The sequence below is a fragment of the Aptenodytes patagonicus genome, chromosome 9 (genome assembly GCF_965638725.1).
Source record: "Aptenodytes patagonicus chromosome 9, bAptPat1.pri.cur, whole genome shotgun sequence".
NCBI classification, from domain to species: domain Eukaryota; kingdom Metazoa; phylum Chordata; class Aves; order Sphenisciformes; family Spheniscidae; genus Aptenodytes; species Aptenodytes patagonicus.
This window is the reverse complement of record NC_134957.1, coordinates 12,635,022-12,657,792: the sequence shown is the minus strand read 5'-3', so window position 1 is coordinate 12,657,792 and position 22,771 is coordinate 12,635,022. Positions and strand designations below refer to the sequence as shown.

Below are 22,771 nucleotides of genomic sequence, written 5' to 3'. Positions count from 1 at the left end.
TGTCGCCTCCGAGCTCCCCTAGGTCCCAGCACAGCGCTGGGGCAGAGCTGGAGCACTGCCACGCAGAGCACAGCCTCGAGGAGGTCCCCATCCCCTTGCTCATCCAGCTTATCTCTGAGATAAGGCTGTGCAGCCTCCCTGACGTCAGTGCAGCAGCCAGGAATCCCCTGCACGAAGCCGCAGTGGCTTCGCCCCTGTTTTAATAATGCACATTGTTAGGGAGCCTCCAACACTCGGATGCAGGCACATCATTTCTGCTAGCTTGCGGCATAGCCTCTGGGAACCCCTGCCTGGGAAACGTGACTGTGTTCAGCATACCTGCAAACCTCAAGAGCTGAAACACAACCGGCCGAGTTGATTATATTGCGGCTGAGATTCTTAAATAAACAGCACTTGATGAGTGCAGTGGGATTTTTAATAAGAGCCTCCTCAGCCCCCCCGTGCCCCCCGCCTCCCATAATCACTTGTAGAGGCAGCCGTACAATCTACAGCCAGTGAGGGGAGAGGCAGCGAGGCAGCGTAATTTGTATTCCAGTTCTGCTACTGCTCTTCGTGCTTCCAAGAAGCAAGTAAAAATAGCACTCCGTCATTTTGTAAATAATAGCTATCTTCTCACAGGCCCAGGGAGTCATGAGCGCTTAAAAGGGAGATTGTGGGAAGGGGGGGATGTCTGCCTTGAGCCAGGACTAGGAAGATGGGACATGGGGACTCGAAGGGGAGGACAGGGGACTGTGGGTGAAATGGAAACACTGAAGCACCTCAGCAGCAGCAGCTGTTGCTGCTTTACACCTTCTGCAGGCACAGGGGAAACAACTGACCCTGCTGGCATGGGGCTCGGGGTGGCAGGATCTGGCCCTCCACACAGAGCTTATAGGGATGTTTATCGCCTGCACAAGCAGCTAGATCTGGCGTAGCAAATTCTTGGAGGAGAGAAGTAGCTTTTAAAGAGCAGGCAGGTGTAGGGAGTGCCATGGTAACACTGTGGGAAGGGATATTACAGCTTTTGGTTTACATTTGCATTGCAGATCTGCCCAGCTGTGGGGGATTTCTGCAGGCAGGAGGAAGGCAACATTGCCTGACAGGCAGGGATGGGGCTTTGTACTGGGTGGGAGAAGGGGCAGCTCTGATAGACCTGCAGCACCTTGTTCCTGCTCACACACTTGCTCCAGATGGTTTTAGAAACATGGTTGTGCTGAAGCTTGGGAATAAGCTGAGCCTAAAAATAGGAAAAGCCCCCAGACAAGGGAATCAGCCTCAAACAAATGGCTTGGGAACATGGCATGCCACTCGGGTCTCTAAATTCTGCCCATGTTCAAACGTTGAACCTAAAAATCTCTTGCTCTTCTAGTTTTGTGACTGCTTCAGGGTCTTTTTTTGCTTTCCCTGTCCCCAGGTGGCAGCAGTTTGGGGCACAGTGAGGCTCAGCAGTGTGGCTGGAGGGTGCTTGTGCAGTGTGACTGAGCCCTCCGCTGGGCACCAGTGCCCCAACCTGTGCTGTTCCCTAGGGCAGCCGGAGCTCGGCTCTGGTCGTTGCTCTGCTCCAGCTTCCTACCTAAACCAAGTCTCTCCTTTTTTGTTTCCTCAACTATAAAACAGGACTAGCAGCATCTGCCTGCTACCCCAGCAGGCTTGAAGGCTCAACTCACTTGTGCATGTAAAAAAACTTTGAGTCACAGGGAAGGATGATGCTAGGAAAGGAAAAATGCCATTTAATGTTCTGCAACAGGTCTAGGGAAGGTGCCTAACCCTCTACAGTACAGTCCTTAATTATTAAATCTTTGGTGAGAACTGGGCAAGACAGCCAAACTGCCTTGTGAAGGTGTCTGCAGATTGAGATGGAGATAAGGATTTCCCTGCCATGTCTCTGAGTGGAGGCAGGAGATGCTCCTCTCAGCTTTCTCTTGCTGCAAAACTAGGTACCATTTCTTCTTGTTCAGGCTCAGGGTGGGTAGGTGTGAGGGTAAGGAGGGGGGAGGCTGGCTGAGTAGTTCCTGATTTCTCTGGAGAAGAAGGTCTCGCCATCACAGAGCTGATGAGTCCAGGCAGGGCTGCAAGCAGTGCAGGTGCCCTTGGGCTGTAGGATCATGAAGGAAGCGAATCTCTGAGGCTGGAGCTTGCTCTGTTCTGCTGGTGTTTTACTTATCTCTGGATTTCCCAGCTCTGCTGAAATCCCTGCTTGCGTAGCAATGATTTAATTTCAGAAATCCCTCTGGATCCCAGCCAAATCCTGCCCTTAGGAGCGCATATTAACATGGAAAGTTCAGTCTGGCTTTTGCCATGAAAGGTGCAGGAAGCCCATTTTTCTAAGTGCCAGGGGACATCAATAAGCCAGCGACTGAGCCAGCGCCCCCAGCTCGTCCCTGCACTGGGCACTGCCTTGCAAGCACAAAGGGGATCCCACCAAGTTTGGTGGATTTGCATGGCCTGGGGGGGTGCCTGCAGTCTGCAAATGAGAGTTACTCTTCAGACCAAGGCTGTAATTATTCATATTAATATATTATTAATATTAATAAATTGCATTTATTAATGCCATTATCTTTGATTGGATTTGCCAGTAAATTGAAGGGGTAGGGAAAGGGGTCTCTGGAGCTCTGTGACAGCCAGCTTACAGCATGATAAGGACATAAAAGGCTCATGTAAAGATAGCAGGATCGTATCTAAAGGTGTTCAAAACTAATTCTGCCTTTTTACCTCCTCATCACTTCCTGAATCCCTTCCCTCGTGCTTGGACCCTGAGGATCACATTGTAAAGCATGGGTCCTTTCATGGTCCCTGTCCCTCTGCCCCCTCAGGTGCAGGGGACAATTCATTCTGCACCTCACAAGGACTGGCTTCACTGGTCATGGGCAGCCATGGATCCTGATCTGATAACCATGGCTGTAAATTATTTATCTTGGGCAAACTGAATGCCAAGAAGGGAGGAGGGGAGAGGAGACAGAGTTTGTGTTTTCTCTGAAACATAATTAGCTTTCTCTCGCCGCATGTGTTAGCTGAAAGAGCCTCACTTCACTAAATGTTCTTCTCTGCTGTGTATATCATTTGTGGACTTGTTTGGAGGGAGACAGAGAAAATACCCCAAGTGTTTAAGTCTTACAGAAGTAACTCATTTTGTTCAGGATGCTGTCTTGTTGGCTTCTGGGTGTTTCAGAAAGTGTACTGCATCCATATTTCTCTTTAACCTTCTTTTTATCGCATCAAGACGAGATCAAGGGTTACTTATATAGCACAATAATATCAGCCACAGGCTGCGTCAGAAGCTTTCCAGCCATAATAACTAAAGACATGTATACGTATATTTTAGCCATTAAGGAGAAAACCCTGCCAGAATGCATTATCTTATTTTTGGATACAAAACTTAGAAGCACAAAACTAAGCTTCATAGTGCTGCAAAATAACTGTCAGGGGCCAGAAGGATTTCCATTACTGAATTGAGCAATGGGCCATCCAGGCTACTTGCAAAGCTGCTGCGGTGGCCAAAATGGGGTACTACGCATAAAACATGAACTCTTCTTTGGGGCTCTAAATTGGTTCTTTCATTGGGAAAGCAGCTCTGAGCCAGCTAATGCCATACGAAAGGAGCACAATGGCATGATCTATCCCTAAAGTGGTGAGGATTTATGGTAACGTAGTGCTAAACTCGAGGTACCTCATCCATCATTTTTTCAGTACAACCCATCGGGAAGAGCGTAGACCATGAATCTGGCAAATCACTGTGCCTTGATTTCCCTGCAAAATGGGACAGCAGCAGAGATTTCAGTTAGGAAACATACTGAAATCATAATGAATTCAAGAATGAGAGCTATATATGCTGTTTGGCACAAATAATACCTGCTGGTGGCTGTGTTCTGCAAAGCACTTTAGTTTATCTTTACCTGAAGGCATGTGATTAAGATTGCCCCTGGGTTTCAGCGCTCAGGACAGGAACTGGGGCTCAGTAGTTTTGCTGGGGTAGTGAGGCTGCTGTTCAGCATCCAAGAGGGCAGCACAGCCTGGAATGCAGGGGAGCATGTGATGCAGGCAAGCAGCAGCTTTGCAAGAGCAGCCTCTCGCCAGGAGCGAGGCACTTAGGAGAACAGCAAACACGATGGCAGTAAAAGGCAATCAGAATATTGATTCTTTTTACATACAGATAAGCCTAAAGCTGTAACAAACCCAGGGTTTCCTAAGACTGGTGGAACATTGCTAGGCTGTTTATCAGGCTGGGAGACACAAAGGGATTTCAGATTAAAAGGAGTTTCAAAGCATCAGGGCTTACCTCTGCATTGAAAACGTGGATCTGTACCACGTTATGTATCGTGTAGCCACATATATTTTGTAAATACACATTGTCTGCCTGTGCGGGACCTATTCATCCTCGGTGTAAGCGTGGAAGGCAGCAGAGCTACATAGAGATGAATTTGCCCAATTACGAGTGATAAAATTGGCCATTGTTCAGGGCACAACAGAGAGCACAATGCCGGCTTGCTGAGGGCTCACCAGGGAGGCACCTGGCAGGAAAAACCACCACATAACAAAACCCAAACCCTTCCCTGTACAAGCAAATTCAGTTCTCTAATTGCTTTTTTCCCTTTTTTTTTGTCCCAGACAGCGTAACTGAAGTCAAGACAGACATTTACGTGACAAGTTTCGGCCCTGTCTCGGACACAGATATGGTAGGTGCCACTGGCTGGTCGCCTCACAGGGGGGGGATGGCTTCTCCTGCAGCTGCAGCAGATGTGTCCCACCCTCGTCCCTGGACAATCTGGGCAAAAGCAGGATTTTTCTAAATGACAAGAACATGAGCAAGCATCCCAGCTGCCTGCCTGGGCACGAATGTGCCTCCTCATCTTCTCGAAGGCCAGGGGGAGCTCAGTGCGGGTGGTAGACAGGGATTATTTCTCAGGTGCATTCGGGCTTTTAGCAACCAGTTAATAATGGCAAATGCAACCTTGGAGGGTCGATGCCTTTGCACCGCTCAAGCACGCTGCAGGCTTTAGGGTCTTTTTCTTTCCTGCAAGTGCAACCTAATGAAATGGAGACATCTTCCCACGGGACCAAGAGCTGTACGTAGCATGCTACACCTATTACATGCCTTGACAAACACCTTCACTGTAGCCAGCTTTCCTTGACCTGACTGTGCGTGGAGGAAGGAGGGTGCTCCCTGGGAAGAGGGGAGGATGCCAGAATCTGGCCTGTTTTGGTGGCAGTGCCAGAAGACAACGGTTCACCATCAAACTGTCCTTAGTGCTTGAACCAGAAGGGAGGCAAAAGAGAAAAAAAGAGAGTGAACTGTTTGCAGTATTTTGACAAGCTAATGAAAAGGCCTGAGGTCTGAGTTTAGGCTTGCATTCCCACAACAGTTTGTCTTCTAATTAAAACAGGACTGTGGAGCATAATTAATAGTGAGCTTTCTTAACAGCGTTTCTTGCAGCTCATGTTCCACATGTGCCCAGGCGCATAGAGAAGAGTTGGCTCTTGATGGTTGCTCAACATTTCAAGGGTGCCACATGAAGGACAGTCATGCATTCAGGACTGAGACTCTCCTGTGCATCCAGTCCCAGAGGTGACCTGGTGCTTGGCATAGCTCAGGCCAGTGGTGGGCAGTCCTGGCCTTGGAGGAAGCCTACTTCAGGAGAGGGAGCAGGCGTTGCTCTCACCAGCTGGGTCAGGCAGGAGCAATGTCCTGCAGCTCTCGCGGACCCTCTGGAGCTGCGAGGGTTTCATTTTCTGGGCTCACATGGCCATGAACATCTCTTCAGCTGCCCCACCAACAGTCCTGTGCTAGCAAGCAGAGGAGTTGGGGGAGAATAAAATCTCTGTGTTTCACTGAGATGCTAGCCCCATCACGCAACCCCATGTTGCTTTGGAAAGGCTGCTCCCTCCAGGGTTAGAAATTAACTTGATGTCAGCGTAGCTAAGAGTAGTAATCTCATCTGAGTTCTCTCTCTATCTCACTTGCTTTCCTACCACAGCGAAGACCCATAATATATTCAGCAATCTTAGCCCTTGGGGAGTATCTGATAATTACTTCCAAGGTGGAGCATATTTGAGTAAGGGAGCGTGTATAATGAACTGTGAAGAAGAAATGAGGTATTGAAAAGAGGAAGGTATTCTCTGCAATGTGATTTGACAAAACGAATTTAAAATTAGGAAGACAGTTAAAGAATAATAAATTATTTCCCCTTCGCATGCTTTAGTTCCATGTATTTTACAAATGCATAGCAAATGTGTTTTAGCATGCCGTTCTGGTGCTAAATGCACTCAGAAATGTGAGAGAGAGAGAAACCCCATCTCCTCGGGAAGTGTGGGGAGAGCCTGCTCTTCTGCGGTGGTTCCTTTCATCTCAGGAGTGGGGAAGTCCCTCCTTCCCCGCTCACATCTGCCTGGTGATCTCACTCCCGTCCCTCCCACAGCCATTACTCATTGCGATGGAAAGCTGCTCCTGTGCATCTTGATGCAGACAGAGACTGTAATTATGATGGTGGAGGAGAAGTAGGTAAAGCTGCTGTGGAGAGTGGAGGAGAGCAGCTGGTTACAAAGCGTGGAGGAGGACGTGTAGACCTTTTCCCTGAGATGCTCCAAGGGACTTCTAATCTCTCTTTCAGTTTGGTTTGGAAAGTAGAGCCTGATAGGACCTGACATATGCCTGAATCTTCGGTAGTGAGCTCTTGCAGCTTTGCCTCAGTCCCCAGGAAATTAAAAAAAAAAAACTTTAAGGGAGTTTTATGCTTTGGTGGATGGACTCCAGAGACAGACTCAGTCTTGATGGTTTTGGTCACTTCTATAAGGCAGTGAAGAGGATAGCATAGAACTAAATGTGCTCCTTGGAAGGGGTGACTTGGGAATGATGCTTTCATGGAAAGAAGTATAGAAAAGAGGGGAAGAATCTAAACAAGATTTCTCTTTGCTTCGGGAATGATTCCTTAGCATAACAGAAGAAAAACAGGGCCTGGGAAGTTGTTATAAAAGTTTTGCTGCTTTGTTTGTTTTTTTAATAGGAACAGGGAGTTCTGAATAAGATAGCTCTTCTCCTGATAAGGACTTTTCCCAAACCTACCTCCTGGGACCGCACACAGGCTCATTCCTTTGGTTTTATCCCTTTACTGAGCTTAAAACAGCAAAGTGAAGATCACTTCCATGAAGGGGCGGAATATCTTGTACAGGGCAGAGCCTGTGGGAACGTAGGATCTTCTCTTTCCTTCCCCCTGCCAGGCTCCAGAAACTTCACGTTCGAGCAGGAGTGGCTCTGTGGCCAGGGAGCAGGGATGAATTTCTTTACCAAGATGCTTTTATTCAGCTGCCATCTGCTGCAAAACCTGGAATTTCTATGACCTATAGGAAACTGATGCACAGCAGCTTTTAAACGCTGCTGAGAAGAGCTGCAGAAAAGAAATCACTCACAATGATAAGTTTAGTTGGTCCTGCAGCCTCCAGGAACCTGTAAATAAAGACTATGAATCTGCAATAGCAGGGGAAGAATAGCTGGGACAGACAAATTTTCTGAAGCCCCCTTCTCTCTCTGAAAGCCTTGTGAGCTAATGAGATTAGCAAGAGGAGGTGTGTATTGTGGAGGTGAGCAGTGGTGCAGCTCATGCTGACGGGCTGAAGACTTTCTCTCAAGTGAAATGGACCCTCAGAGGACACGGGGTGGCTCAGGTCACAGGGTACAGCAGTCCCTTATGCCAGGCACTGGGCAGATTGATTTAATTTTGCCTCGGGGTGGCTGTGGAGCCACAGCGCATTTGCTGCTTGGTCAAGTGGCTTCTGAGGCTGCACGCACCAAGTGAGGAGCTGGCCCTGGCTGCAGGGTTTCAAGGAGATGACTTCTAATTATCCCAACTAGAATTTGGCCTAGGAAATGGGTTTCTACACTAGCTGAAAGAAGAAAAAAGAAAAAAAAGTAAGAAAAAAGGAAAAAAATAGGGAAAAAGAAGAAAAAGAAAAGAGTGTCACAGGACCCTGTAATGCAATTTTGTGAGGTCCTTGATTCAACGCTTTTCTAGAGGTGGCCTGGGGAACAAAATAACATTAAGACAATGTCATGAAACTTTATTTCTTTCTTTTTTTTTTATGAGCAGGGGTATAATTAGCAGAATCCTGGCCAAATTCCATTTCTAGGAACTTTATTTTTGCCTTTTTAAATTCCCATGTAGCTGCACACAATGGTTCCCTCCCCTGAAACATCTGAATAAAGGTGGTGGTGCAGCAGGGCTATTCCAGGGCTGGCACTGTAGGCAGTATTGCAGTTTGTCTGCAGTAGTCAGAAACACTGAAATGCAAATTTTGGCGTCATATGTAAGTCATTATACAAAATGTGGTAAATGCCCTCTATCCTCCACAGATTTTTCCACTGCCGTTAATTCCTACTTCTTGTTGCATCATGCTTCATGTCAATCAAGTTGTGCCAAAACACAGTATGCTCAGTGACCGAAGATATTTACCATTTCTTGAAGTAGCTTGTTTGCAATGAAGAGCTGAGTAAAACAAGACTTATTTTTCTCTCCTTTCTCCACAAAGGAATATACTATTGATGTCTTTTTCCGGCAATCCTGGAGAGATGAAAGGCTGAAGTTTGATGGTCCTATGAAAATACTTCCCCTGAACAACTTGCTGGCCAGTAAGATCTGGACTCCTGATACCTTCTTCCACAACGGGAAGAAATCTGTTGCCCATAACATGACAACACCCAACAAGCTGCTGCGTCTGGTGGACAATGGCACCCTCCTGTACACCATGAGGTAAGTTTGTGTCCTCTGGGCCAGGGTCTTCCAGATCCCTATACATATGCAGGCAAGGATGGGACCTCAGGGTACATTACAGCAGGGTTTGTGCAGACTTCCACTGACTCTGTTAGCACAATTGAGTCTTACTCTGCTGCTTTCCCTACTATCCTTGTTTCCTACCTATGTAGCATCACTGATCCTCAACTTAAGCACATTTTTACAGGTAGCTTTTTTCTCATCACTCATGTTGATTTTTTTCTTTTATGTGATGAGGTAGAAGTGTTGGGATCTATTGTTTGTGGAGTTGGTGCGCCGCCCAACTTACTTTTGTTCCTGACCTCTGATGGGTTATGAAGTCAGGTTTCCAGTATTGGTAGGGGAACAGTAGGATGGGAGAATTTATTATTCTCCAGCAGCTTGAGAACAGATCTAAATTTGTTCAGCATGTTACACCAGAGCCGTTTGAAACATCTAATGAGCCCAAGCTTGCTTGTGAGAACAATGGGGTTTTTTTTCCTACTTCATGGAATTAAAACTCCAAATCTGTGTAATCAATGCATATCATTAGGAAAAAAAAATCACCAGCTTATTAAAAACTGTGTTTTGGAGGTGCCAGGTTTGGAGAGGCCACTGGAAGTTCTCAGTTTAACACAGCCCATGTTGTCCCCAGCTGAGCTCTCAGTGGGACTCCCAAACATGAAGTAGCCCTGCAGCATGAGACCCCAAGCAGTGATACAGCCTGTGCAACCCCACTGTGAGCTCCAGCAACTGGGGCCTTCCTTCTAAAACACAAGTCGCTGTTGGGGAACCATGCTTGGGCAGTCATCTTCTCTGGATTTCTCAGGAACAGCCCTGGTACATACATTTATCACTAAGCTGCAACAGGTGGAGAACATGAAGAGAAACACCTTTGGGTTAATTGTACTTTCGTTCTGGAACTATTCAGATATTCCTGTATGCTTGTAAGCTATTCACCCATGTAAATAATGTTTGCCACCTGGGGTTGATGAACTAATTTGCCTTCCAAGGTAAATGCTTATAAATGAAACAACAAGCTACTCATAGATGCACAAGAAAGGTATTGAATTGGTTTTGAAAAGGTGTAAATCTTTGTTTTCAAAAATTATTTTCTCTGCCTCCATCTTCAAGCCAATCCTAACTAATAATAGGCTTCATCATGGACTCTGTGTGCTGAGATGCTGCACTTTCACCTGTTTTTTGAGGACCAGACAGAATTTCATCTCTTCAGAGTTAAGCTGGCTGTGAATCTACATAGTGTCAGCAAGTTTTACAGCTTACATTGATAAATAATGCTCTGGTTTTGTGCAGTAGTTCTCAAATACGAGCTAATCCTGCCAGTGCCCTGGGGGTTTAGGTCTCCACACATCAGTGATCTCACAGTACTGAGGCAGATGGGGTAAATGAAGGGAGAAGCCCAACTTGACTTAAGGGCTCAGTTCCTCTCCCGGCTCTGTGACCCGCATGTGGATGACTAACACTCCCCCCATTTGTATCATTGTCTGATTTTAAAGTACTATAGGAGCTACTGGCATAAGACAGCAAAAAAAGGACTTAATTTCAGGGCTTTTATGTCATTTCATTTCTTCTTTATTCAGCAAACAGCCATTAGCTTCAGCAAGTTTTGTGTGACTGAGAAAGTATTGGATTTACTTTTCCGTTTAGGGCCGGGCAGGTGCCAGGATGGCAGCATTACAAGGCTCTTGAGAGTGAGCTTCTTGAAGAAAATGTGGAGTCATGGGATTTTTTAAATAAATTCAACACATGCTTCAGTTTAGCTGTCTCCCAAAGAAGGGGGTGATGAAGGAGAGTCTGGACCTCCCTTTGCTTCTGCTCCTGCCCCCCTTAAATGTACCTCTAAGGCTTTGCAAGAGGTGAAGAGCCCACTTGGAGATACCCAAAGGTTGAGGGTTGGATATCAGGCCTTTTGTCACGTGTTATATTGCACAGTACCAGGAGCTGTAGTGCATGGAGAGCTTTTCCTTACCCAGCACAGATGGCTGCTGTGCAGATGTGTGTGAAGCTATCCTGGTAGGGCTCCAGGCAGTATTGGACCAGCCTGATGCTGGAGATATGGTTAGAGCTGGCCAGATGGCCATCTGGAAGGCACTGCCCGCTGCACAGGACAGTGTGTCAGGGGCGAAGCAGGGCTCGTCTGGGTTTGCAGTTCAACGCATCCAGGATGGGATGTCTGTCCTGGTGCATCTGATGATTGCCCTTCTTCCTGCTGCTGAAGAAAATGCCTGCTCAGGGCCACACATGGTCTTTTGAGTGGGGGCTCAGAAAGGAAGATGCAAGGGCACAGACTGCATGGTCCAGGACTGTGCATCAAGCTGAGACTCAGAGACCAAATCCTACCTGGCTCTGCCACTTGTAGGCACTCAGACCTCAATTCCCCTGTAAAATGATGATGATGGTATCACCCTCCCTTGTTAAGTGCTTTGAAACCTCCTCCCAGGAAAGGGCTGGAAGGAGACTCATGTTTTATGTCCAAGTGGCACATTCACTGTTCTCCCCCGTGCCCAGGGGCATGCACATGTGTCCTTCTCAAAGGAAGGAGCAGGACCACGAAGCCAATCTCAGCCCCACACAGCTGACATCCAGCAAAGTGCAAATCCCAAAAGGGCACGCTCTGTCTTGCTGACTAGGGAGCGAGTTTGGACCTCCACCAGATTTCTCCTGGATTGGCAGGACTGGCCAGGTGATCCCTTGCAGGCTCAGTCTAGACTGGTACATTGCCATGCAGTTTGACTCCTGAGACATATCCTACTCCTTTACCTTGTACCAGTCAATATCCTTGAGGGATCAGCTCTGCTGATGGGCAATTAGAGGCATGTCTCCTGCTATTTATCCTGCTGTGAAAGCCAACTTCTCTTAGTCAAGGCTTACATTTATAAATGAAGTTGCTCTGGTGGAACAGCAACTCTGACACGTGCATCCAACAAAATTACACCTGTGTGACAATATTTATAGCTCCTGGAGAGAGCCTCTCTATCACTGACCCGAGCTTCAAGAAGTCACACACCAGCTGTAGCTGAGCATCCCGAGATTTCCTTTAGTCACGGCATAGCCTCCTTGCGGATCGGTGCAACGTCACGGTGCAAACATCTGATCACTGACTCAGGCAGTGTCACTGGGTGACAAGATGGCCTTTGTGACTGCAGCACAAAATTGCATTTCTCTCTTCCCCTCCTTCTGGCTGCTGAGGAAGGGACAGGATTACTGATCCCTCTGCCTCTTCCCTGCTACATCTTGCTGCCTTAGAGGGCATGGAGAACACAGTTTTATTATGTAGCCCTGCCTCTGCAGTCTTGTTTGTGGAGCTCTTACAAGATCCAAGTAGTTCACAAAAGCCCAGCTAGGGCCTCAAAGCTCTGGTGTCAGACCTGAGTACAACAAACTGGGAATTGTGTGTGGATTTACATAAGGTACAGACAAAAACTCAGCTGCTGCAGCAATCTCTGGATGTACTCTCTGGCTTGAATTGTGCAGGGCACATAGATAATGTTCTGGTTCTTCCTGGCCTTGAAGCATATGAAAATAGTGGAAGCTTAATGCTGTGCTGATGGGATTCAACTTTGTGAATCCAGGCTTTAAAGAGCTCTCCTGCTCTCCACAAGGACTGTCAGAATGGCACATTGAGGCTTTGTGGTTATTGTCAGAGTGGTTCCCAGACAATATGTGCTCAAGTTATGCACTTAAAGGATATTTTCTTTAACTGCCAGGCTGACACATCCAGCTGCATGCCCAAAGACTTTGCCTCAAGAACCTGTATTGCTAAACACAACGTGAAGTCCTTAGTGGCAGTGCATGAGCACTTGGGAAGGAGAATTGGTGAACCCCTGGGTGAGGCAGAGGCAGAACTGGAGGGAAAGCTGAGTACAAAGGCACCCAGGACACGTGCAGTCCTACCAGGGCTGTTGAACCCTAGATAACAAGTCCTGTGCCTGCTGTGGCATGCTCAGGGGTTTGGGCTTCCCAGGCTGCTTTTTGAAATCACAGAGCTTCACAGTGTCTCTCCCAGCAAAGGCTTTGGGTTGTCTTTACTGCCTGTTTTTTTTAACCCCTGGGCAACTTGTGAGAGCTGTAGGCTGGAGCTTGCAGAACACTTCCACATGACGGAGGTGCAACCATCATTCTCCTTTCTGCAAGTGCAGCAGCTGGGATATCCCAGCACCAGCTCCTCTGTGTAGTACGGACTGGCAGCTATTTGGCTGCATCCCACATTAGGGCTGATCCTAAACAAGACCATAAATGGACCCAAGCAGACCAAAGCTAGACTGCTAAACACACAAGCAGATGAATAGATGAGATGAGATTTGCACAGCCTCCTTTTCCCTGCCTTACAGATCCCAGAGTGGATCCAAAGGCAGAAATGATCTGTTTTCCAGGCTTGGTTTTGTGCAGGCAGACTTTTGTAAGGAAGCTGTCCCAGGAGGGAAGAATCTTCGGAGATCACCTTATCTCGCTGCATTTCTGCCATCATGGGTTGAAATCTCCAGGGGCTGGAAGAGGATGCAAAGTGAATTCAGTGCTTTCAGATCCAGCACAAGGATCCTAGAAGCAATTTGGCTTCCAAGCTCAAACCCCAGCAATTAAACCTAACCTAGATTCTCACACAGCCTAAACCGTAAACACTATTTGGCCTGACTGTGGTTATTAATGAATCTCCTAGAGGAGAAATCAGGACACAACTCAAGCCATATCCCTGGCATAAACAAAGTCAGTTCTGCTGTGCAGGGTGCTGTCATGTTTTTGTACCACACATACACCAAGGGATTATTTGCGTCCCAGAAATTGGACTGAGACTCTCGCTCATCCTGCAGCACAACGCAGGTAACAACAGGAGCTCTAATGACACATCAAAGGCTTTGCTAAGCTCCTGGTAACCATGAGAACAAAGCTGAAGTGGTTTGTTGTACCGTCAGCCCTGGGAGAGGTATGTTTAGCCTGATTCACGCTTCTTGCCATTGTGCTGAGCAGTTCAAAGGACCTCCCATGACTTTAAAGAGAAAAACATGGTTTCTCTCTTGGATGTTCCACTTCTGGTGCCATTGTGCCAGCAAAGCGAAGAGAAAACATGAGGAGTTTGGGGTTTGTTTTCAAAACAGTTCTGCATAAGTTATTGCTAGTGCTTGGGACAGATAAGCCAAAGGATACAACAGCTGGATTATGTGATTGCTGGCAGCTTGGCTATTTTTCACATGCTGTTTAGGCTTTATAATGACATTTCAGGGCTCAGATGTCTGGACCTGAACAGGGCATCAGAGCAATGAAGCAAACCTCTGTGGCTAGCTGGCCATAAGCTCTTTTGCACAGGGTAAGGGGCAAAGATGAGAATTTCTGCAACAGGCTCTTTTACCCAAATGCTGCAGAGGCAGTGGTAATTGTCTGGGAAGTGAGATACATTCCTCTTAGTCTGACATTTTGACGTTTCATTAAGCAAAGCATATGGTGCTGAGGAGTCCTTCACCAGCAACAGGAGGTGGTGGGGAAGGCCAGCGCAGGGGGGAGTAGAAGGGGAATGTGGGCACTCTCCTGAGTGGTGATTGATTCCACAGCTCACCTAAATACCTCTGCTAATTAGCACTCTGAAAGATGAGTGTGTGCAAGAGAGGCTGCAGGAGGGGGGTGAAAAATGGCCGAGGGATGCAAGGGGCAGAGGGGTGAGCAGGAGCGAGCAGCAGTGCATGCACTCTGGTCATGGGGAAAGCATCTCGGGGAGCCATCACACCCCAGCATGCTTGGGGGCAAAGCAAAGAGGCATCAGGCAAAGGAGAACACCTGGGAGGGGGAATGCTTGTATTGTTTCCCCCTTTGGCAGGGAAGCTGACTCCCTTTGCGTGTTACCTGTGAATGTGCTGACTTCTGGCTGGCTGAAGTTGCTGAACTAGACTCATCTTGCTGGAATGATATGGCATTTTCTTTTTTATTTAATTTCAGGAGACTTAAAAGCTCCTTCAGTTGTAGGTGGAGAAGTGGCAGATTAGGTTGCTTTTTCAGTGGTTTGTTGATGGATTTATTGCATTGTTGTTTACTGGCTCAGCTAATAAAACACACTTGAGATTTAAAATGTGACTGTTGCATTCCCACACACCTACGGAGTCATCCAGCATCCGTATAAAGTTGTCTCCTTCCCTTGACCACACTTGCTCTTGTTCGCCATGGCCTGGAGAGGGCAGGAGGGTATGGCCAAGGGCAGCTTGTGCCTGGCTGGTCTCTGCTGCCATCCTGGCCCCCTCTGAGGCTCTTTCTGGCTGCTCTAAATGGCACTCAACCACCAGACCTACAATCTGTGGTCCTTTGAGTCATTCAGCCTTATTCACAGTGGCTGTTGATCACAGCCAAGACTTGCAAACAGTACAGTGGATGAAAAAGGCCTTTCAGGTTTTTTGGGGGGAGTTCAGGATACATCAGAAGGAAAGCACTGATCAGAGGAGAGGTTCTCTGGAAAAGCTGACTTTGGAAACACCCAGCTAACAGCCTTTTGAAATAATAAAGTAATCAATGAAGCCAACGAAGGAATAGGAAGGTAAAGAGGAAGTCTTGTGTGGCCTGCTGAGGGAGACACGGGAAATGCATCAACATTTCCTTTACACGGGTGACAAATATTAGACACAAAAAGTCCATTGCAGTTGGAAAGGACACAGAAAGAATTGAATGGTAAGATCCGTAAGGACATGTTTGACAAGCTTGCCAACCATGAAGCTCCCTGAGTGAATTTCAAGCTGACAGAAGAAAACATCACAAAAGAAACAGAACAAGAGGAGCAAGACTGTCGAGTCCACACCTTGCTGCCAGGTTTTCATACCTGCTTCTTGAAATCCCAATCTTTATCCAGATTATAAAAGAGACATCAGAGAAAATGAGTAATTTGTTCATGGTAGCCTTTGAGTCTCCAGAAGAAAATCATTCCATGTGCTTGTGGGCTTGTCAGAATCACTATCAGTCTTTCCATTGACTTCAGTGAGTCTTGGTTGAAGTCCTAAAGATCAGGTCATCTTCTCTGTCGTGTAAAACAGGTACATTCAGTCCAGAGGTGAAGAAGAGATCAGCAAGTCAGAAAGAGTGATTTGTTTCCAAGGAAGTTACATTGGCCACACAGTGGTTCTTGGATTGGCTGAGGAAGCCAAGGTGGGGCCAGACATAATGGAAGCAGGACAGTCATCATCACCTCTTTGTCAGTATAATGATTACTACAGGACATAGTGGTCACTCTCCATGTACATGGATTCAGAAGGGATTGGCAGACTCAGAGTAGGAAAGGTCCCTGGTCTCTGGTGCACTCAATCGCCTGGATACAGCCTCTGAATTATAGAAGCCATAAGCCACCTGCTGCCGGGAGATGACAGCAACGTGTGGTTTGCTCTGAATTTACTCAGGTTTCATACTTCTTTATAAGTATCCACTGGCCTCCTCTACCGGAGGTGGAGTCAGCCTGCATAGACCCAATAAACCAGCTGTGATTAACCTGGCCAGAGTATGGAGCATTGCATCAGCCACAGTTGGGCTGTGAGCCCTTGGGACCCAACAGTGAATGGTGACTCAATAGCCAGCCCCTCAGGGCTTCACTGCAGGTAGTCCCCATGGGGTGTATGGGGACCATGTCCTGCTGATGCTGAATAGCTAAGAGCTATTTATCAGGACTGAACCTGTCCTGATTGTGGGAGTTGCTTTTGTAGGGTTTGGGTTTTTTTCCCCATGTGGGGTAGCTCCTGAGGCACAGTGGAGTGGATGTGCCCGGTGGAGACAGGGCACTGAAAAACAGCTGAAATGAATATGTGCTGCTGTTGCATTAAGGAGCAGGGAGGTACCACTGAAACACTGTGGGGCTGGATTCAGAAGGTCTGTAGGAAACTCACTGCTTTCCTTTGCTAGCTCATACGAGAATAAGGTGTAGACTTCCCCATGGTGCGATCTGATCTGTGGCACTGTGACCCTAGTGACCACTGCAAAGGGGTCGCGTGCCTCACTTCCCAGACATTCCCAAAGGCTGGGTTTACTGGGATTTAAACCCCTGCTGTAGGTGCTGCAGGGGCTCTGGGTCACACAGGAGGGTTTTGGCCACCTAGCCCTGCCCCATCGAAGTTACAGCAGCTTCCAGCTCTGCTCCTCCACTTCTTGATTTAATACCTCTGTCTGACTCTCGCGGGGATGCTAGCTTTCCTAGACTCTCTGAAAGAAGCAGATGAGGCTGGACGTGGGTCTGAAATCATGAGGTTCATTTCCTCACCCAGCAGAGCAAAATTCACAGCCAGTGGAGAGTTTCCAGCACAGCCTGGGCTGCTCTCACAGCCAACACGGAGCAGCTGTGCAGGAATTTGCTGCTACTCTGTCCCTCACTTGTGCTGGTGTCCACCTTTCACAGCACCATCTGCCGCCAGCAACCACCATCGCTGCAGCCTCGGAGATCCCCTGCCACCTCCAAGCCATGGTGATTCTGCTTTGTTTCCCCACAGGGGTTTTTAGAGTGATTTGTGAAGTGCTTGGTTTTGTCCACCAATTTTTGTTATGCTAAGTTTAAAAAACAGTCCTTTTTTCTTTTTTTTTTTTTTTTAGACTCATTTAAGGCTTGTCTACCTGAAAGAAATAACTTTTCTTTTTCTTTTCTTTCCTTTTTTTTTTCTTCTTTGCTTTTAGCAAACAAAATCTGAACCCTTTATTTTTTTCAGGGTTTGTTTTGCATTTGACTAAGCCTCAATATTTTCTATGAAGAATAACTTGATCATTCTTCCCACTGAAGGAAAATATCTCAATAGAAGCTTTCCACTGTGCTTCTCGACCTGAGTTTTCCACAAGCCACCTTCAGCCTTAAGTCTGTGCACTAGCCCTTTGCATCCACCTGTTGCAATAAAACACGGTTTATTTGTTATTTTGCTGAGCCATCAGAAGTGGGTCCTTTTTTCTAAAAACGGTTCCTTCAGAGAAGATCATATTAGACATCTCCTGGGAAGCTGTCTGTCCTGGCTCCCCCTGCCCAGGCTGCAGGCTTTGCAGTACTTCAGGAAGGAACACGAGCTTAGAGCTACCTTTTTTAGAGCCTTTTATAATGGATCCTTTTATGCCTGGCTCCATGTTCTGCAGCACACTGCTTTTATGGTTGTGCCTCCCTTACAAAACTGCTTCCTGACGTGGTATCCTACTGGGATTTGGTGGATGCGTAAAGAACACAAGTTGTCCTGCACCCCGCAAACAGCCGCAGGACACGCAGTTCTGTGTCTGCCCACAGCATCCTCTGCAGTGCCACCAGCAAGGGAAGAGCTGGGGGAGGTGGGATGTGGTGCCCCACATGCACAGTGATGTGTTGTACCCTGGTGCAACACCTGCAACTTCATGGCTCTGACTGACTTTGTTCAGCAAGCCCAGTAGCACTGTGGTTTTCTGACTGAACAATCTGCCAGCCGTCAGCTCCTTCCAGGCCACTAGCAAGAACAGGCCATGTTCCCTGGAAGCCCCTTCCAGGGGAACCATGCTTTCCAGCATGGTCCATGAGATGTCCCCTGGCCCCAGGCATTAATGAACTCTTTGCGCACAGTGCATAAGCAAACAGAAGTCCTTGGCTTTGGCAGATTTTCTGATTGCACTGAGTGGATAAAGATGAACTCAGTCAATAGGGTTGAGTTTATACAATGGGAAAGGTGGCCAGATCTCTGTGCCTGCTGTTCTCTCCACAGCTGATGGCCCTCTGCCCAGAGACCCAGAGGTTGGTGACTACATTGAGGCCTTTATCGCCTTTGATGGATGCAGGGCAAAGATGCTGCGGCAGAAGGGCCAGGTGGGAGCTTCCGCAGCCGTGTGTTTCTGATCATGCCCTGTGTTTTGTCTTGTAGGCTAACGATTCATGCAGAGTGCCCCATGCACCTGGAGGATTTCCCAATGGATGTGCATGCTTGCCCGCTGAAATTTGGGAGCTGTAAGTACCCTGATCAGTCTCTGCAAGGAGGTGGGTAAAGAGCTAAAGAACAGTCCTTTGTGTGGCTAGTGTTTTCCAGTATTTTAGTAACAGTGTTATTAATTATTGCTAATGATAATGTGACCAAAAATTTGTTTCTGGTATCTCATACATGCAATTCCTACCATCATCAGAAATGGGCAGCAAGCAAATCTGTGGTCAATTCAGATTCACAGGATGGGTTAGACACCTATGGTTTTGCTGTAAGTTTATCAGGGAAGTGGGAAGAGCAGCTTCCCGTTGCCTTCCCTGCCTTGAGTGGGCAGTGCTGCCTCAGCAGGACCAGCATTGGTAGAAAACTCAGGGATGCTTTTCCTTCATCACAAGGTGATCCTGGGGGGGACAGATTTGGGAAGATAGCAGTGGTGTGTGCTGCTAGGTGTCCTGTCCAACTTCCCTACATCACTCCTGCCAATCTGAGGAGAGCCTGAAATCTCTGGCTCCATGCTCCAATGGAGCTTACAAACCCCTTGCTCCCCTTCAGTCTGTCAGGTAGGCTGCTCTCAAGTAAAAGGCTTGGAAACTCTGGGAATCTCAGTCCTAAGACCCAACGGCCCTGGTTTAGGGAAGATTTGCAGCCTGCTAGTGAGTTGAAAGCTGCTCCCAGCCTCCTAGGCTTGCAGCTGCTCATCTGCCTGGGCTTCCCATACCCTGCTTAGGAACAAGTTCTCTTTTTGCTCCCATATGCAAGTTAAATTTCTTTTGGTTTTGTTCCTACAGTGAGTGGGAACCAAATTCCAAGCCACTGGTTCACCATAATGTGGAAATAAATTTCCTAGTCCCACTCTGCCTGGAGTCTCCTCCAGGTCCAACAAACTGAGCACCACTCTCAGTCTATGTTTGCGTTAGATGGAAGAGTTACCCACCTCCAACTAAAGAACGAGCCCCCACCAGTAATATTCCTTTTGGACTCTAAGAAAATGGAAAAATCACCTTTCTAAACTGATGCTTCCTTCCTGTAGCCATTTGGGAGTTAACTAAGGAGAAAGTTGAAAAGTTTGATTGACACCAGAAGAAATCATGTTTATCATGTGCATCTGCTCCTCTGCCTCATGACAAAATGCATCCATGAAACTGGATTATTCAAAACTACTAAAATAAAGTTATTTCTTAGGCACCACCTAATTAAATGTAGAACTCATTGCCACAAGACATCACTAAGGCCAGTAAAATAGTAAGCCTTAGAGAAGGATGAATTATTAATGTTAATTGACCTTGTGAGGAGGGATATTAAATCTCATACCTCAGGCCTAAACTCTGGGATTATTACAAGACTTGCAGGAAGGCAGGTTACTCCACATCTAATTGCTTATAATGTTTCTTGGTAAGGAAAAGAGATTAATGTGCATATTTCTGCTGGAACACCCTTTGGGGTTCTTCTGGGTATTTTTACTGATTTGGCCTCTGAATGATGAGAGTTTTGACACAAGCAGCTCAGAGCTGCCCCTGATTAACATTAGTACGGCTCTTTCTAAAGCACCCATCCGCATAGCATCTGAGCTCACCTCACCTCTGTTGGAGTAGGATTAAACTAGTGTTTGCACCAAAAAGCCGTCGACAGCTGGAAGCTGCTCATTTGCAAGAAGCTTAGAGTGGGTCAAATTTGTAAGTACAAGGACAATGCCAGGGCCAGACACATGCTGTTCAAAGGATAGCCGAATTTGCCTCAGTGACCACCTCCCAGTGATCCCCACAACCTGAATGGCTCATCAGTGGCCTCCTGTCCCACCATGGCAGCTACCCAAAGAGGGAAGGCAGAGAGTTTGCAGGAGAGGTAAAGGCATCAGGTATTTCGGATAGCTTCAGCTGCCCACCTGCATCATTCCTTGGACTAAGTGCAGTGAAGGTGATGGCTTTACTTATCACCATGCTCCCTAGAAGATGGATGTATGTAGCAGAGAACTGTTTCTAAGCCAGTAATAAATGTCAAGGACCTGTCCTTGTTTGGATTGGACTAGACTGCATTGCAAGCGAGGCATTGAGCAGAACCAAAACAGCTTCATGGCATTAAATATGTTCCAAGCATCCATGCCATGCCTATGTGACACTAGATATGCTTCTGTCCCAGACGACCAGATATGTAGACAACTGCATTTTCAGGGATGATGGCAATGAAACTGTGGGCAAGTTTCCTCTGTAGACTGAGAGTGGCGGTTGGTGAACTATGACTGCTAAAGCAGAAGGTGCTGCCCATCAAGGGGGAAAAGCATTGGCAGAGCTGTAGAAAGCTAAGCCTGAAGGAGGATGGAGGTCTCCAGAAGCATGCTGAGAGCTGGAAGGATGGGTTGGAAAAGCAGAGTGTTGCACATCAGATGAGAGGTGCCAGCCTGCATTAGAAGTGCTTAGGCAGCACGCTGGCATGCTGAGAAACTTTGGCTGATCATCAAAACCACTCCTCCCACTTTGCACAGCACCTGCTTAGTATTTAACTGGTTTGCCAAAACCTACAGTGCAGGGGTAACAGTGGTTGTTTTAAAAAGATCAAAGAAGTCTGGTTGTCTCAGGACACAATCTTTCACAAAGCAGGAGCTGAGACATTTCTATAGTAGACCTGACCCATTGCTTGATCTGACCCCAGCCAAAGAATTCCTTAATGTCTTAATAGGAGAAGCTGGTCGTAAAAATGAATTAAAGACTTGTTTTAGTGAACTTTGTTCTTGCCTAAAAAACTGGTGCAGAGTGGGTATGGATAGGAAGCTTGGGCATTATGGGGAGAAGTAGCTTCTAGTTGAGTCTGGAGAGACACAATTTCTGGATACCATAGGACTGGCAAAACCAAGAGCATGCAGGCGCTGTTGGGAAAGCGAGTGGCTATGAGGACAAGCAGGGGTTTGGTCCCAAAGACTTGTGAAGGTGATGGTGACTGTGTGTGTTAGAGAAACGTGTTTGCATATGGAGAGTTGGGCAGGTGGGATAGAGAGGGGAACTTGCAAGGAACTTGGAAGGATGCCCTGGACCTAAGCCCGGCGCTACCCCACACAGCAGTCCAGCGGCACTTGCCTGCTGTTTCTCTTGCTTGTGCGGGCAGGCTTTTCTCAGCACTGCCCTCCCTCGCTGCCTGGCAGATTGGCCTGGAGGCTGGCAAACACAGGGTCATGAAGGGAAAAAAGCATCATGGTGGGAGGGCACACCACCTCAAAAGCTGAGAGGGTTGCTTCTGAGTGAAGGTAAAGATTTTAAACTTTTTCTCCTTAGCCTAAAATTCAACCCCATTTGCATTTAGCCTTTCTCACCAGCTGCTGCCGGGATGACTCTCCCAGTCCCTGGCATGGCAGGGCTGTGGCTGTCCTGCTGCCCCAGCAGTCTGCTGGTCTGGATGCCTTCCTATCTTGTTTCTGCTTGGAGCCAGCCCTTGCAGAGTCATCACGTCAAGGGTACAGCGTGTCTCTCAACGACAGTGCTCTGCCCCCTCTTCCAGCTCCCTTCCAAAAACCCCAGCTCCCTTTTGCTCATTTGATTTAACAGTTGCTGAACTGCCTTGGTCTCTCGCCATGCTTGGCTGTGCTCAGCCATGTGGCTCCAAGGAATGCACAGCAGGGATTAATTTGGCTACAGGCTAATTTTTGTGTGTGTGTATACATATATAAAATATGTATATATAAAAATACATAAATATATATAATTTTGGTCAGACAGAAGCACAAACCTCATTCTTCTTTCTCCTCCACAGATGCCTACACAAAGACAGAGGTGATCTATACCTGGACACTGGGGAAGGATAAATCAGTGGAAGTAGCGAAGGGTGGATCTCGCCTGAACCAGTATGACCTGCTGGGCCATGTTGTTGGGACAGAGATGGTTCGATCCAGCACAGGTACTTGTGAGACCTCGATGCAGTGCATGGGCTGAGCACACTGTCAGACGAGATGGACCTGTGGGCTTTGAATGCCACGATTTGGCATAATTATAGAGGCAGTACCTGTGGACAGTGAGCACCACAGTACTTCCCAAGCCGCGTGCTGTTGGAGAATATGGCTGGGGACATCTGGAGCAGTCACCAAGAGGCAGTAAAGGGTTTAGCTTTTAGTGGTTTCCACTGAAAGAGCCTTATCACTCATATCCTCTAGAAAACTGATTTCAAGCATCTAAAAATGACCTG

At 47.3% G+C, this 22,771-nt stretch overlaps 1 protein-coding gene across 1 annotated transcript in view; it reads left to right on the top strand.

Moving 5' to 3' along the window:
• Positions 1-22,771, top strand: part of LOC143164524 (gamma-aminobutyric acid receptor subunit alpha-3-like) — a 79,010-nt gene that overhangs the window by 35,567 nt on the left and 20,672 nt on the right. The window contains 4 exon segments of the mRNA XM_076347206.1: positions 4,585-4,652; positions 8,497-8,717; positions 18,551-18,633; positions 22,343-22,486. Of these exon segments, the coding sequence (XP_076203321.1) occupies positions 4,585-4,652; positions 8,497-8,717; positions 18,551-18,633; positions 22,343-22,486 (516 nt within the window).